The 12692-nt window shown below is 40.2% G+C and overlaps 1 protein-coding gene across 6 annotated transcripts in view; it reads left to right on the top strand.

The window, feature by feature from the left end:
* The window catches only part of Nsun6 (NOP2/Sun RNA methyltransferase 6), a 51464-nt gene that overhangs the window by 11986 nt on the left and 26786 nt on the right, over positions 1 to 12692 (top strand). For 3 of the 6 annotated variants that reach the window (XM_031369071.1, XM_031369070.1, XM_031369069.1), the window contains exons 3-5: positions 7874 to 7983; positions 9455 to 9608; positions 11311 to 11392. In XM_031369071.1, coding sequence (XP_031224931.1) covers positions 7874 to 7983; positions 9455 to 9608; positions 11311 to 11392 — 346 coding nt within the window. Of the gene's footprint in view, positions 1 to 1801; positions 1882 to 7873; positions 7984 to 9454; positions 9609 to 11310; positions 11393 to 12692 lie in introns of all 6 variants that reach the window. The other 3 variants (XM_031369072.1, XM_031369067.1, XM_031369068.1) reach the window with 2 other exon arrangements.

The raw sequence follows: 12692 nt of genomic DNA, 5'->3' as shown, positions 1-12692 counted from the left end.
GCAGGAGGCTGACTTTCCTTGAAGTTTTCGCCTCAAATACCGCCATCACGCAAGTGTGCGTGGCAAGATATCACATATTACATAAAATGATTAGAAAATATAAATCCATACAGAAAGATGAATAGTTGCCTAGGATGGCAATGTGGAATGCTGGCAGATGCTCACAGGGGACTTTTCAGGGGGAATGGTAGTAACCTGAAACTGGATTGGGGTGATCTTTAAATGTATTTTTCAATACATTTCCTAAACCTGTATGTGGAATGCATGGAGTTTATGACATAAATATACCTTTGAAAGGGGTGAAGTGGTGTGGTAGGTAAGGGTGCTTACGGCCAAGTCTGGTGAACTAAGTTCACTCCCCAGAACCCATCGGAGAAGAGAACTGACAGAAATGTCCTGGCCCTCCAGAGGTACAGCTGGGCATGTGGTCTCATCACTCCCAATGGGCAAATTAATGTAGAAGAAAATTTTGTTATTGCTTAATAAAGTAAAGAGTAGAGGAAAGAAACTGAGTGATATCGGGCAGTGTACTTGGCCTGACAAAAACAGTTCATTTGTATTGCTATGTGGGGCAGTCGCTTGCATGGTTTACTTTTCATATCAGGTTCACTTTTCCTGATGGAAAGGGAAGAAAAAAGTGTTGACATGACAGATTTGTCTTTATGTAGAATAATTTCTGTAGTGCAAAGCAGAAATGCCTGATAAATCTATCTCCCCTTTCCTCCTGGAAATATCTCTTTACAGTAGTTTCACTGTATGCTTATCAAAATGATGAAGCAGAGAGAAGGGAAAAGTGTAAGACACTGTCAGGCCTTAGCTTACCGGAGACCCCCTGAGTGAACCACATGGCACCTGAATCAATGTAAAAAGCAAGAGGAATTTATTGTTCCAGTGCACTGGGGTCGTCCTGGACCCAAAGGAGAGGCGGCGACCCCACACAGCTTGTTCAGTGAGCTTTTATACAGTTTTCAGGGCAGCAGCCATTAGGTACCATATGATTGGCAGAACATGTGACTTTTTAAACTGATTGGTCTTCAGGGAATGAGGAGGAAAGGACTTCCCTTGTCTGAAGGTGGGCAACAGCCCTTCCGTCCTGTGGAATGTGTCCCCAATGGCAGTCGGTTCCCACCCTGTGGTCTGAGGAATGTTAATTAGCCTCTCCCTTCTGGAGGGTTGAGTGTTCCATGACCTTCCTAAAGTTCTTGAGCTGAGCTTTTCAAAAGGAAGGGAAAGGGTTTGAACCCAGGGAGAAAGGATTTACCATTCAGCTTGCTCATCTGTCATCTGCTGGGTGTGTTCATAGTCTGAAATATCCTTTGGGAGGAGTCAGAAGAGGTGTTGGCTTGAGGCAAATGTGGGGAACATAGGGAGATTCTAACTCAAAATTCATTATTTGCTAGTGTGTCCAGTCCCTAGCACTTCCTCCCACTAACATCAGGATGATATTGACTCGAGGAAATAGCTAGAAGTGTGTTTAATGTTACAGTATTTCATGAAGTTTGTTAGAATAGGCCGAAATCAGGCTGCCCGCAGCGGGTGGTAGTGACACTGTGAACCCTGTGAGGTTTACCACTTGCACTGGGTGCTCCCTCATTGTGTGCTTGGTGACACAGAGAAGCCTGTGAGGTTTTCCACCTGCACAGGGTGCTCCCTCATTGTGTGCTTGGTGACACAGAGAAGCCTGTGAGGTTTACCACTTGCACAGGGTGCTCCCTCATTGTGTGCTTGGTGACACAGAGAAGCCTGTGAGGTTTTCCACCTGCACAGGGTGCTCTCATCACTGTGTGTTTGTTCTTAACAGCAGTTTGGTGGATCCAGCATTCCTGTTGTTGAGCATCCAGCTCTCCCGGACGTTTTGCTCATCCCTATGACTGGACCAAGGTTTGTGGTTGTTCCCTTTCCCCTTTATTCTCCTAAATTAAAATTTGTCCCAAGATGTTTGCTTGTTGACTATATTGTCTACATTCTTAGAGACTCTCTAGAACCTGAGAGTCACAGTTTGTAATCACATACTTCATGCTCCATCATGTCCTGTGGTGGAGGACCAGGACTGTACCCGATGACCTTGAAAATAGTGCATCTTCCATCTGGGTAGTGTAGTAATGGACTTCATTCTCACTTTTTAGAAACTTAATTTTCTTTACTTATATTTCTTTTATAAAATGATTTATTTATTTTTATTTTATGTGCACAGTAATTGTCAGATTATATGTATATGTACTATGTACATGTCTAGTGCCTGCAAAGGCCAAAAGAGGCCATCTGATCCCCTAGACCTGGAGTTATAGATGGTCGTGAGCTGCCATATGGGTGCTGGGAACTGAACCTGGATCTTTTACAAGAGTGGCGAGTGCTCTTAACTGCTGAGCCATCCTTCCAGCACCTGTTTACCTATAGTTCTTATGAGATTCCAGGATTAAAAAGTTTTTGAGTTACAGTAAATAAGTATTGTATTTTATAATTGGGTTTGTAAAATTTTATACTTAAAAAATTATGTCAACTGATTAGTTGACATAATTTATATGTGAGATGTGGTTCTCATTTACATATTTAGAAGATGTAAGATGTATTTTAGAGAATTGTAAAAGAGCTTCCATATTATAAGAGTGCTTTTTCCAAGTAGCACATGAAAGACTCTATGCTATAAAGTATTTAAGTTTGAGTTATGGTAAATATAAAAATACTCACATTGCTAAAGCTTTGAAATACTTTAATAGTAACAAAACAATAGAAATACACACACACACACATATATATATACATATATATCATCATACATATATATATAACATATATATATATACATATATATATATATATGGATGGATGATGTATATTATGTATATTAGCTTGGGAAACTTTCTTGTATTCTTCTACTCTACCAGACAACCCAGGTTGTTCTGCTCAGTTCTGAAGCAGTGCCTGCAGTAGGTGATGATCACAGGCTATTTGGTTTATATTTTTTATATGGATGCAAAATTGCTGTTGATTAGGTTCAGCTTTTGGCTGTCTCATTCTGAACAAATAATCTCTCTCTGTCCCTCTCTCTCTCTCTCTCTCTCTCTCTCTCTCAAGTGTGTGTGTGTGTGTGTGTGTGTGTGTGTGTGTGTGTGTGCATTTCTCCTCATGTACAGTATGAGGTGTGCAGGTAGACAAGCTGTGTTGCAGCATTTTCGCTGTCCAATCACATTAGGGCAGTGACAGGCCTGTAATTGGACAGGAATAGAGAAGAGATGGAGCTGGAACTGGAGGAGGGGAAAGGGCAGAGAGCAGGAAGGTAGCGGAAGATCTTCATCATGGAGGCAGAGGAAGAGCATCATCATTCAGATCATCAATCAAGATGATTCAGACCCCGAGTGGCTAAATAACCAAGTTAAAGTTTTTATAAGGATAGGATAATTGGGTTAAAACATTGTCTTTATCATTGGGCTCTGAAATTATTGTATTGGCATCTTGTAAATTTTGATCTTATTATTATATAAACCTGATTAGATAATTAAGCTTTAAGAGTCATGCTTTACCGGGTACTAGGTGCTAGATGAATGATTGTGGGAGTGTGTAAAGCGTTGCATGTAAGCAAGATGTTGCTGCTAGCTGAGAGAAAATAGCAAGAGCCCACCAGGACATAGTGTTGTGGTTGGAAGGTACCGGCACTAGAATGTGGTCCAGCGGAGTGGAATCATCTTTTATATTTCCCGCAACAAAGCTGAACAGCACAGCCTAGCTTCCAAGGCTCAGCCCTCTGGCCTCAGCCTCTCTGCACTGGGATTGTAGGCATGCCTCAGCATACTCAGTTTCATTTGTTTGCTCTTAGTGAGCAGAATTGCAGTAGGCTTTTTTTTCCTTTTACTTTATGAAAAACAAGACAGTTTTATCATTGTTGTCAGAGTGACACAGCAGCTGTTTGAGAGTTGTATAAACAGGTGTGCAGAATTAACTCTCATAATGTGAACTACTGGCCGTAGATTTCTGCTACCCTGAACTTGAACTCTGTTTAAAGAGTGGCCCATTGCCAATAGTTTATTATGTAAGTTGTCTGTCTTCCTGCTCTGTTTGCCTCTTTTCTCAAGTGGGAACTAAAGCCTTTGTTAGGTACAGGATTGAGGTGGGATTTCAGTAATTGATTAGAATAGTGCAGTTATTGTATAGATTCATTAAGAGCAGTTTTTACCTGCTTCTAACTAAATGTTATTTCAGAAACCTTGCTACCATTTGTTTCCTAAACTAAAAAGTTTAATGTTATTATTTTGTATTTTCATTGTTCTTCCTTTCTTTTTTGGATTTTTTAAGTGTATTTAAAGATAAACATTTGAGATATTTTCTCTTTCATGACTCCTTTTAATATGCCTTTTGCTTATCACATTTAGCCATTCAGCTGGTTTCCAGAAGGGAAACCAAACAAGTTGAGAGAGGCAGGCAATGATGGGATTGTTTTGTTTCTACTAAGACTATTAGCAGCTGAAGACTCGGGATGAGGGTGGTGATTAGAGCTGCAGCATAGAAACAAAAACACGAGCAGAGGTTATTCATTAGTGTGTCTTGAAACATGTTCAGTGGTTGTACTATAAGCATTTAAAAATAAATGGGAAGTTTTATCACTTGGTGATTCTCATAGTAAAGGTGTTTATGAAGCTTATTATAAGTTTGTAGCCATATATTTGGCATTCATTTTATTTCTTAGATCAAGTTACAAGTGAAATTGCAAGAAATCTTTTTCTCCAGAAGATGACTTGCAAAACAGTAGACCAGCTAGGAACTTATTCCAGTCTTTTAGTCTGAAAGGTACAGCAAACTGAAACTTGCTAATCTGAAACCATTTCTGCTGTACACTTTTGGGAATGTGGGTAGAGAGAGCAGAGCGCACGATAGAGCAGAGCCCGCGAAAACCTGAGTGAACATGAAGTCAATAAGATCCAACAGGAAGAGCTGGGGGATTGGGAGCTAATATTAGGGGGCTAGGGTTTGGGGAAAGGAAGCTGTTGACTGGCTTTCCAAATGCAGGAACTTTGGACTTAGCAATAGGGTAATGCTGGCTATAAGGACTATCCAGCAGTCAGCCTGAGGTAGTAATTAGAAAGAGGGTCTCTCATTGTAAGATCTAGATTTGAGAAAGAACCCTCCAAAGAAATTAGAGCTGTACAGATCTTCCAGAGCCTTGGAGTTTGTATTCTTAACGCAGTTGTCTTGGAACCTTCAGTCTGTAAAATTGCCACAAACATTGATTTTAAGGCAGTTCTCAAGAGGCTCTATGGAATCAAGGCTGACTGTTCTGTCCTTGAGATGTGTCTTAGTCAGGGTTTTTATTCCTGCACAAACATCATGACCAAGAAGCAAGTTGGGGAGGAAAGGGTTTATTCAGCTTACTTCCACATTGTTGTTGATCACCAGAGGAAGTCAGGACTGGAACTCAAGCAGGTCAGGAAGCAGGAGCTGATGCAGAAGCCATGGAGGGATGTTCCTTACTGGCTTGCTTAACCTGCTCTCTTATAGAACCCAAGACTTCCAGCCCAGGGATGGCACCACCCACAAGGAGCCCTACCCCTTTCATCATGAATTGAGAAAATGCCCCACAGCTGGATCTCGTGGAGGCACTTCCCCAACTGAAGCTCCCTTCTCTGTGATAACTCCAGCCTGTGTCAAGTTGACACACAAAACCAGCCTGTACAGGATGAATCCAGACTACTCACTTTTCTCATCGCTTCCCACTGAGTTAGAAATCACCCCACCATGGGAAAACAGTGTGCATGGGAAATGTTGAGGAGAATCCCTCCTAAATTTTAACAAATGAGAGCTGCCTGGTAAATGACTACACAATGACAAGTTAAATTTAAAGCCAGCCTTTAGCTTTATAGAGTTAAGTGATGACTCTGAGGGAAATCATGTGTAATGGAGCAGAGACAAAGACCTTAGAAATATGAATACACAGTGAGAGCAGAAAGAACAGTTAGCCTGGGCTCCGGATGTGAAGAACAGAAAATGTAAGGAATAGGAATTCTCCACAGTTATTGAAAGACATCTTTAGGAACTACAAACCTGAAGCCACAAATGGAAAACACAAAACAACTCTCCACAAAAGAGAAAAACCCAAATATGAAAGCCTTCCAAAAATCTGTATAGACACTTCAGAATGAAACCACAGCCCATCTAATGCTGTACAGAATTGGTAAAGCTGACAGAGTCGGGAGTCGGGGAACTGAGTAAAGTGGCCAGGGCTCCAGAGACCTATCACACAGACACAGCTCGACCCAGCTGGCAGAGGGGCTAGGATTGTACGAGGCTCTTAGTCTGTATTCTTACTGCAGTAGGAAATGCTTGAGACTAGGTAATCAAGAGGCTGGCAATTCTAAGACCAAGGTGGCCTGGCTTTGCAGCTGTATTGTCACATGATGGAGATAAGAGCACAAGAGAGAGAGCCCATTTCTGCAGACTCCTCTAGAGCAGCCTCCATCCATTCATGACGGCAGAGATCCTACACTATAATACAGCTGTACTGAAAGTTACAGTTAATAACACGTGAACTTATGGAGACACTGTAGCTCATAGCTCTAAGGCTTCTAGTTTGGTTTTCTAGGTATACTTCATTCAAGACTGAACATGAAAAGACCTACTGTCATACAAAGACTTTAAGGCATCTCTAAGCAATGCATATTGCTCAGGATCTGTTGAGTTTGAAGCAACTGTGGTTCATCTATAGATATATCTGTGTGACTAGAAATATCAATGGTCAATCTTGATAGAATGCTAAGGATATTTTGATGTTGTTTCTTTGGTTTTTAGTGATAGATTTAATTACGCTGCTCAGGCTGCTTTTTCTGGGCCTACAAGTCTCGGAGCATGGTGACTAGCTGGGTTAAGATTGATAGTGGTTAGCATGTCAGGTGAGTCATGCGTGGTGGCCTGTTCTGCAGGTGGAGGAGTGTGCCTCCTTAGGAAGGAGGTACAGGGTGAGTGAGCAGTGTCAGTGCATGGCACCAGGGCAGGGTGACATCGACAAAGGTTGTGAGATCTGCTCACCAGAGGTCACAAGGGGGAAGAGGGAAACCATGGCAATTACTCCACAGTGAGTGGTGACAACACAGGAGTGATAGTGCCAACCAGAGATGCTTAGTAGACATTCAGTGCTCAGAACTGTTTTTGAGAGCTGGCCAGACGAAGACCTTCTTGGTCTCAGAACCCTTTTCCTTGTTAGGATCGATGCTGGAATTCTAAGTGCTGTGAGAAAAGTGAAATCTGGGTGTGAGACATTGGAGAGCCCCAGGCTGGGCAGCTTTTCGTGCTGCACTCCTTCCTTCCACCAGAGGGCCCTCTTTTTTAGTGTTTTATTTTTCTCTCTCTCCCTCCCTCTCTCTTTCCCTCTCCCTCCCTCCCCCCTCCCTCCCGCCTCCTTCCCTCTCTCTCCCTCCCTCCCTCTCTCTCTCTCTCTCTCTCTCTCACTCTCTCTCTCTCTCTCTCCCTCTCTCTCTCTGTACTCGAGTGCATGTCAGAGGACAACTTGCACTGATCAGGTGCCTCCTATCACATGGACCCAGGTGGACTGAATTCAGGCAGTGATGGCCTTTAGAAGCTGAGGCTTCTTTCTTTTTTCAAGTGAATATTCTTTTTACCTTTTCTTGCTGTGTAACTGCCACTTTGTTTATATCTTTTTTTTAAAGCTTTTTCTGTGTGGTTTATTTAGGAAAATCAAGACTTAACAGGCTATGTATATAAAGTCTCTTTAAACAATATTTTTATTTTAAAGTTTTATACATTAATATGTGTATCGATCATATCTATCGACTAATATCTCTAATGCATCTTTTAGAAAGCTTATGGTACTGGAATGGAAAGATACTATTCTTTAATTTTTTTTTCTTCTTTTTTTTTTCCTTCCTAGGAAGAATATAGAAAAACAACAGTGTGAAGTGATTGTTGGCGCACAGTGTGGCAATGCAGTATTAAGAGGGGCCCATGTCTATGTTCCAGGAATTGTGTCAGCTTCAAAATGTAGGTATAAGATTGAGGATGCCCTACAACTCATGAACATGATGGGTTGGAAATTTACATACATTAAATCTGCCTTTGTTAGATACTTCCTGACATTTTCCATGGAGGATTTTGTCCTATAAAAATAAATGTTATAATAACAGTTTTAACTATTTGCTTGACATGATACAGAGTCACTTGGGAAGGTACTCAGTGGGGAACTGTCTATGTCCCAAGGCTTTGGGCTTATCTGTGGCAGATTGTCATGATAATGACAGATGGAGTGGAAAGGCTTGCCTGATATTGGCTGCATTCCTTAGGCAATGGGATTTCCTTAGGATGTGGAATCCTGGATGGCTAGGGGTGGAGAAGGCAAGGATTTATTAGTTGCTCTTTGCTCTTGACTGAATGTAAAGTGACCAGCAGCTTCAAGTTAGGGCTCCACATAGACCTCTTTTTTGCTCTTTGATTTTCCACATAAGAATTTAGATGATAGTATTTCTCTAGGGAGCGGAGAAATACAGAACATAGAATGGTAGTGAAGGAGACTGAATCATGCAATGGCACAAGCATGGATACACATGTGCACACAGATAGATTTTATTTTTCCTACAAAAGGTGGTGAAGTTCCATTTTGTACTCCTGATTTCACTACCTCTATTCTGTCTCCTCTCAGGGCGTTCATGAGGGTGACATCCAGAATCGCAGACAGTGGCATAAACTTGGTGTTCTTCATGGGTTCACTCTGAGAATTGTGAATTGCTTGTGCTTAGCTGCTGCTGCAGTGGACCCTTCCTGGGCTCGAGTCAGGAAGCACTGACTTGGCTCTATAACAAATGTGTTCAGTTCCTGGACCTCACCCATCCTGTGTATGATGATCTGGAAAATGATTGCTTGATGGCCTAGCCAGACTCTGGTTTTCTTTTTTAGTTTTAGTGAATCCTTTTGTAGGGAACTTAAATGTTGAGTATTGAGTCATGATACTAAGATTTATATAACAACTTTTTCTTAGTATTAGATTTTGGAGAAATAAGTCATAGATGATGCCTCCTGCTGAAGATTTAGATAGGATGTTTTAAGTACCATTTTTGTATTTTCTTTTTTTCCTTCAGTAATATAAATTTTATCAATAACATTTTTCTGTACAATTTGAGAAAATCTGTACACATTAGACAATTTATATAGAATATAGAATGGTAACTGTATCAAAGCAGAGAAAGTGACTTTTTTTAAATCATTCTATTCATTTACATCTCAAATGACATCCCATTTCTGTATGTTCAATGAAAAAGAAAACTTCTCCAAGTAGATGTTAGGAAATATTTAAAAGCTAAGAGTTTAGAGCTGTTGAGGATTATGCTGAGCTAATGAGGCAGTGTGTATTTTTCTCTTGTCCAGAATTGATGCTTCTACAGATAACCATGTTAGCTTGGAGGATTTTCACTTGTCTGCTACAGAACAGGGTAACAGTCTGATTTTCTTCTCTTTCTAGTTATGAAAGCTGGAGATGTTATTTCCGTGTATTCTGATATTAAAGGCAAATGTAAGAAAGGAGCCAAAGAATTTGATGGAATTAAAGTATTTCTTGGAAATGGAATTTCTGAACTGAGCCGCAAAGATATCTTCAATGGGTTACCTGATCTGAAGTATGTCACTGAACTCTGTGGGGGAAATAAATTCCTTTCTGTGGTTCAAAAAGCTCAAAACAGTGAAAAGGCATATTTTGTTACACTATATAAAATTTTCCACGACTTCAGCTGGAAAAAATGAGCCCATGTTTCAGTGATTTTTGGAAAGAGCTCTTCTTTTGGTTAAAAAAGGTAAATAGATTAAAAACCAAAGCAGTAAGGTGTGGATGAAGCTCAGTGGAGAGCTCATGCTGGCCTGCTCCAGAGGCCCTAAGCTCTGCCCTCAGCAGTGTGAAGCAAAGCAAAGCAAAGCTCAGGTGAGTGACTGGTCACACTGTAACTGGGTGAGAATTTTACTTGTCCTATTAGATTTTAATTGTTTAAACTTTGAAGAACAATGCTTATCTTAATAGAAAATTAAATGACTTGTCTTTTCAAACATTCTCATTCTCATTTTATCAAAGAAAAGTTTAGTTTTAATGTAAATCAAATATAAAAAATTATTTTTAACAAAAATAAATTAAACTTGAATTATAACTTACATATTAATATTTATGATCAAAAGTAAATGTTTCAATTTGTTCGAGCCACATTGATATATAGTTAGTTCTAAATCGTATTTGGATGTTGGTAGCACTGAGTAAAATACAGCCTTGCACAAATGAGGACCTGCTTCACCTGGTTTTTTGAGATTCTTTTAGGAGTGCTGTGGAGCACCATTGCTCCAAGGTTGGCGGCTGACGGACATGTGCTAAGCACTGTGAATTGAGCCATTTAGAATGGTTCGAGAGTCCTCATTTCTGAACGGTCTGTCACATTGGAGTGGCCTTTCTATATGAATGAAGTCAATTCTTCTAAAGAAATAGATAGTTAGGCTGTCAGGGTCTAAGAAAAAAAGCTTTCCCAAGGGCTAGAACCTGATTTCTCTCTTCTTAGAATGTTGTGTTGATGTCTCTCTTTGAGTGCCCACCTTAGTTGCTTGCTAATGGTGTGCTCTGATTTCATATGGTGTTTTTAGTGACTGCTGAACCATATTTTTTTTTTCTGGTGGGAATAAAAGGTAGCCATTCTTTAAAAAGCCTGTTGGCTACTCTGCAGTGCTTGTTAGTTCTCTCCCACTGATAATTATGGAGCACACCTCTCAGATGCAGTGTTTGTCTATATGAATCACTGTCTACAATGCCATCCTGTGTCCTGCTCAGCCCTTCCTGTTCCCAGCAACTCCACTGCCACTAGTAAAATGGGACAGAGTTAGAACAGGTCATCCGGGGACAGTGTCAGTACTGGATATACTGGGCATATTGGGCAGCTGTGCTGTAGAGAGATGGGAGTGGAGCAGACCCTGCCTTGGTCAGTGCCCACCAGCAGCACGAGCTTAGGTATTTTTCCTTGTTCTCCTATAAATATCTAGCAGAGTGCTCTCTACATTCAGTCAGGCACAAAATGTGTTCCCAGATTAGAATGAAGTAGTCAGTTATGTGTTCTTTGCCTTTTAACTTATTGAACTCCCAAAAGAAATTCTTGTGCTTACTAAAATACTTACATAACTTTATTTATTTAAATTGGATGAGCCTCTCCTGTAAAATTCTAAACAATCAACAGGGCCATTCTAATTTGTTAAATAAAACCACTCTTTAAATGCAGAACAATTCACATTTGTTGTGTCTTTCCTACAAGTATATACTGTATTCAGACTAATATATAATTTCTTACTTTTTAGAGGTATAGGCATAAGAATGACAGAACCCATATATCTCAGCCCCTCGTTTGACAGTGTTCTACCCAGTTATATATTTTTGCAGGTAAGAAAAATACTGAGTGACATTGAAGCATTTGGATAAATTATTAGGAAGTATTTTTCTTTTATTAATATTCTTATGTTTCTATAATTCTCCTGAGCAATCTTGTTTTCTTTTTCTGTATTGATTTTAATGCTCTATCCTCCATGTCTAAAGGTGATTTAATGATATGATAAAATTATTGTATTTCACCTCAGAGTGTTAATCGTAAGTAATGCACATACTGATGGGTAGCTAAAGGTCCCAGTTGTAAGAGTATATTCAGTATTACTCAGATGGTTACTCCAGAAGGCTTTTGTCAGGCTGTAATTAAGTGCTGGGATAGGATGAGCCATTTTACCTTTTCTAACGCCTTAAGTACATTCATGGCCATCAACTCATTTTCATGGTACTATTATATAAAATGGAAATACTGAAGACTAGATCTGTTGGGGTTCTTGGTCAAGGTCACACTGCTAATGAAAATTGGCAACATCTGAAGTTAAACCCATGTCCAGGAGCAATGTACTTTCTTCTCTTACCAGTCTTAAACCAAAAGATACTACACAAATCTGGAGATTATTTCTGGGCAAAACAGATTGAAAGTGATTTGTGTGTGTTATTACCTAACTGAACCTCAGGGCTGATGTAAGACGATAGGACCTATAGCCTTCTGCCTGTTTGGCTGTGAATCACTTTGGGTGATTTTGTTTGCTTGGTTTGGTTTCGCTTGTGATCATTTCTAACACCCCTGACTCATGGCGGGTATTTTCTGCACTCCTTCACACTGCTAACATGAAAAAAGTCTTCATTTTTCTCTTTGGTAAGATAAGGACCATATGCCTGCTCATCACATAATTTAGTTTGGACTTTAGGAAGGAGAAATCTGTATACTGCAAACTTCTTTTAGATCTCTTATTGTTTATACCAACTTGAGCTACCTTTCCTGATTAGGGAATTTATCTTTTGTCTTTCAGTTGCATGTATGTGTGTATGTTTGCATTGTGGGTATGTGTGCAGGTGCTCATGGAGATCGGAAAAAGGTGTTAATGGAGCTGGAGTTCAGGTGATTGTGAGCTACCTAATGTGAGTGTTGGGAATGCACTCGGCTCCTCAGCAAGAACAGTATCTCTAAGGTCTTAGGTAAGGCAACACACAGTTAAAGAAATAAAGTAGATAGCAGGCAGCGTATAGCAGGCAGTGTATAGTAGGCGGTGTATAGTAGGCAGTGTATAGTAGGCAATGTATAGTAGGCGGTGTATAGTAGGCGGTGTATAGCAGGCAGTGTATAGCAGGCAGTGTATAGTAGGCAGTGTATAGTAGG

The sequence above is a fragment of the Mastomys coucha genome, unplaced genomic scaffold (assembly GCF_008632895.1).
Source record: "Mastomys coucha isolate ucsf_1 unplaced genomic scaffold, UCSF_Mcou_1 pScaffold15, whole genome shotgun sequence".
NCBI lineage: Eukaryota > Metazoa > Chordata > Mammalia > Rodentia > Muridae > Mastomys > Mastomys coucha.
Note: the sequence above shows the minus strand (reverse complement) of the source record. Positions and strands in the feature narration are given on the sequence as shown.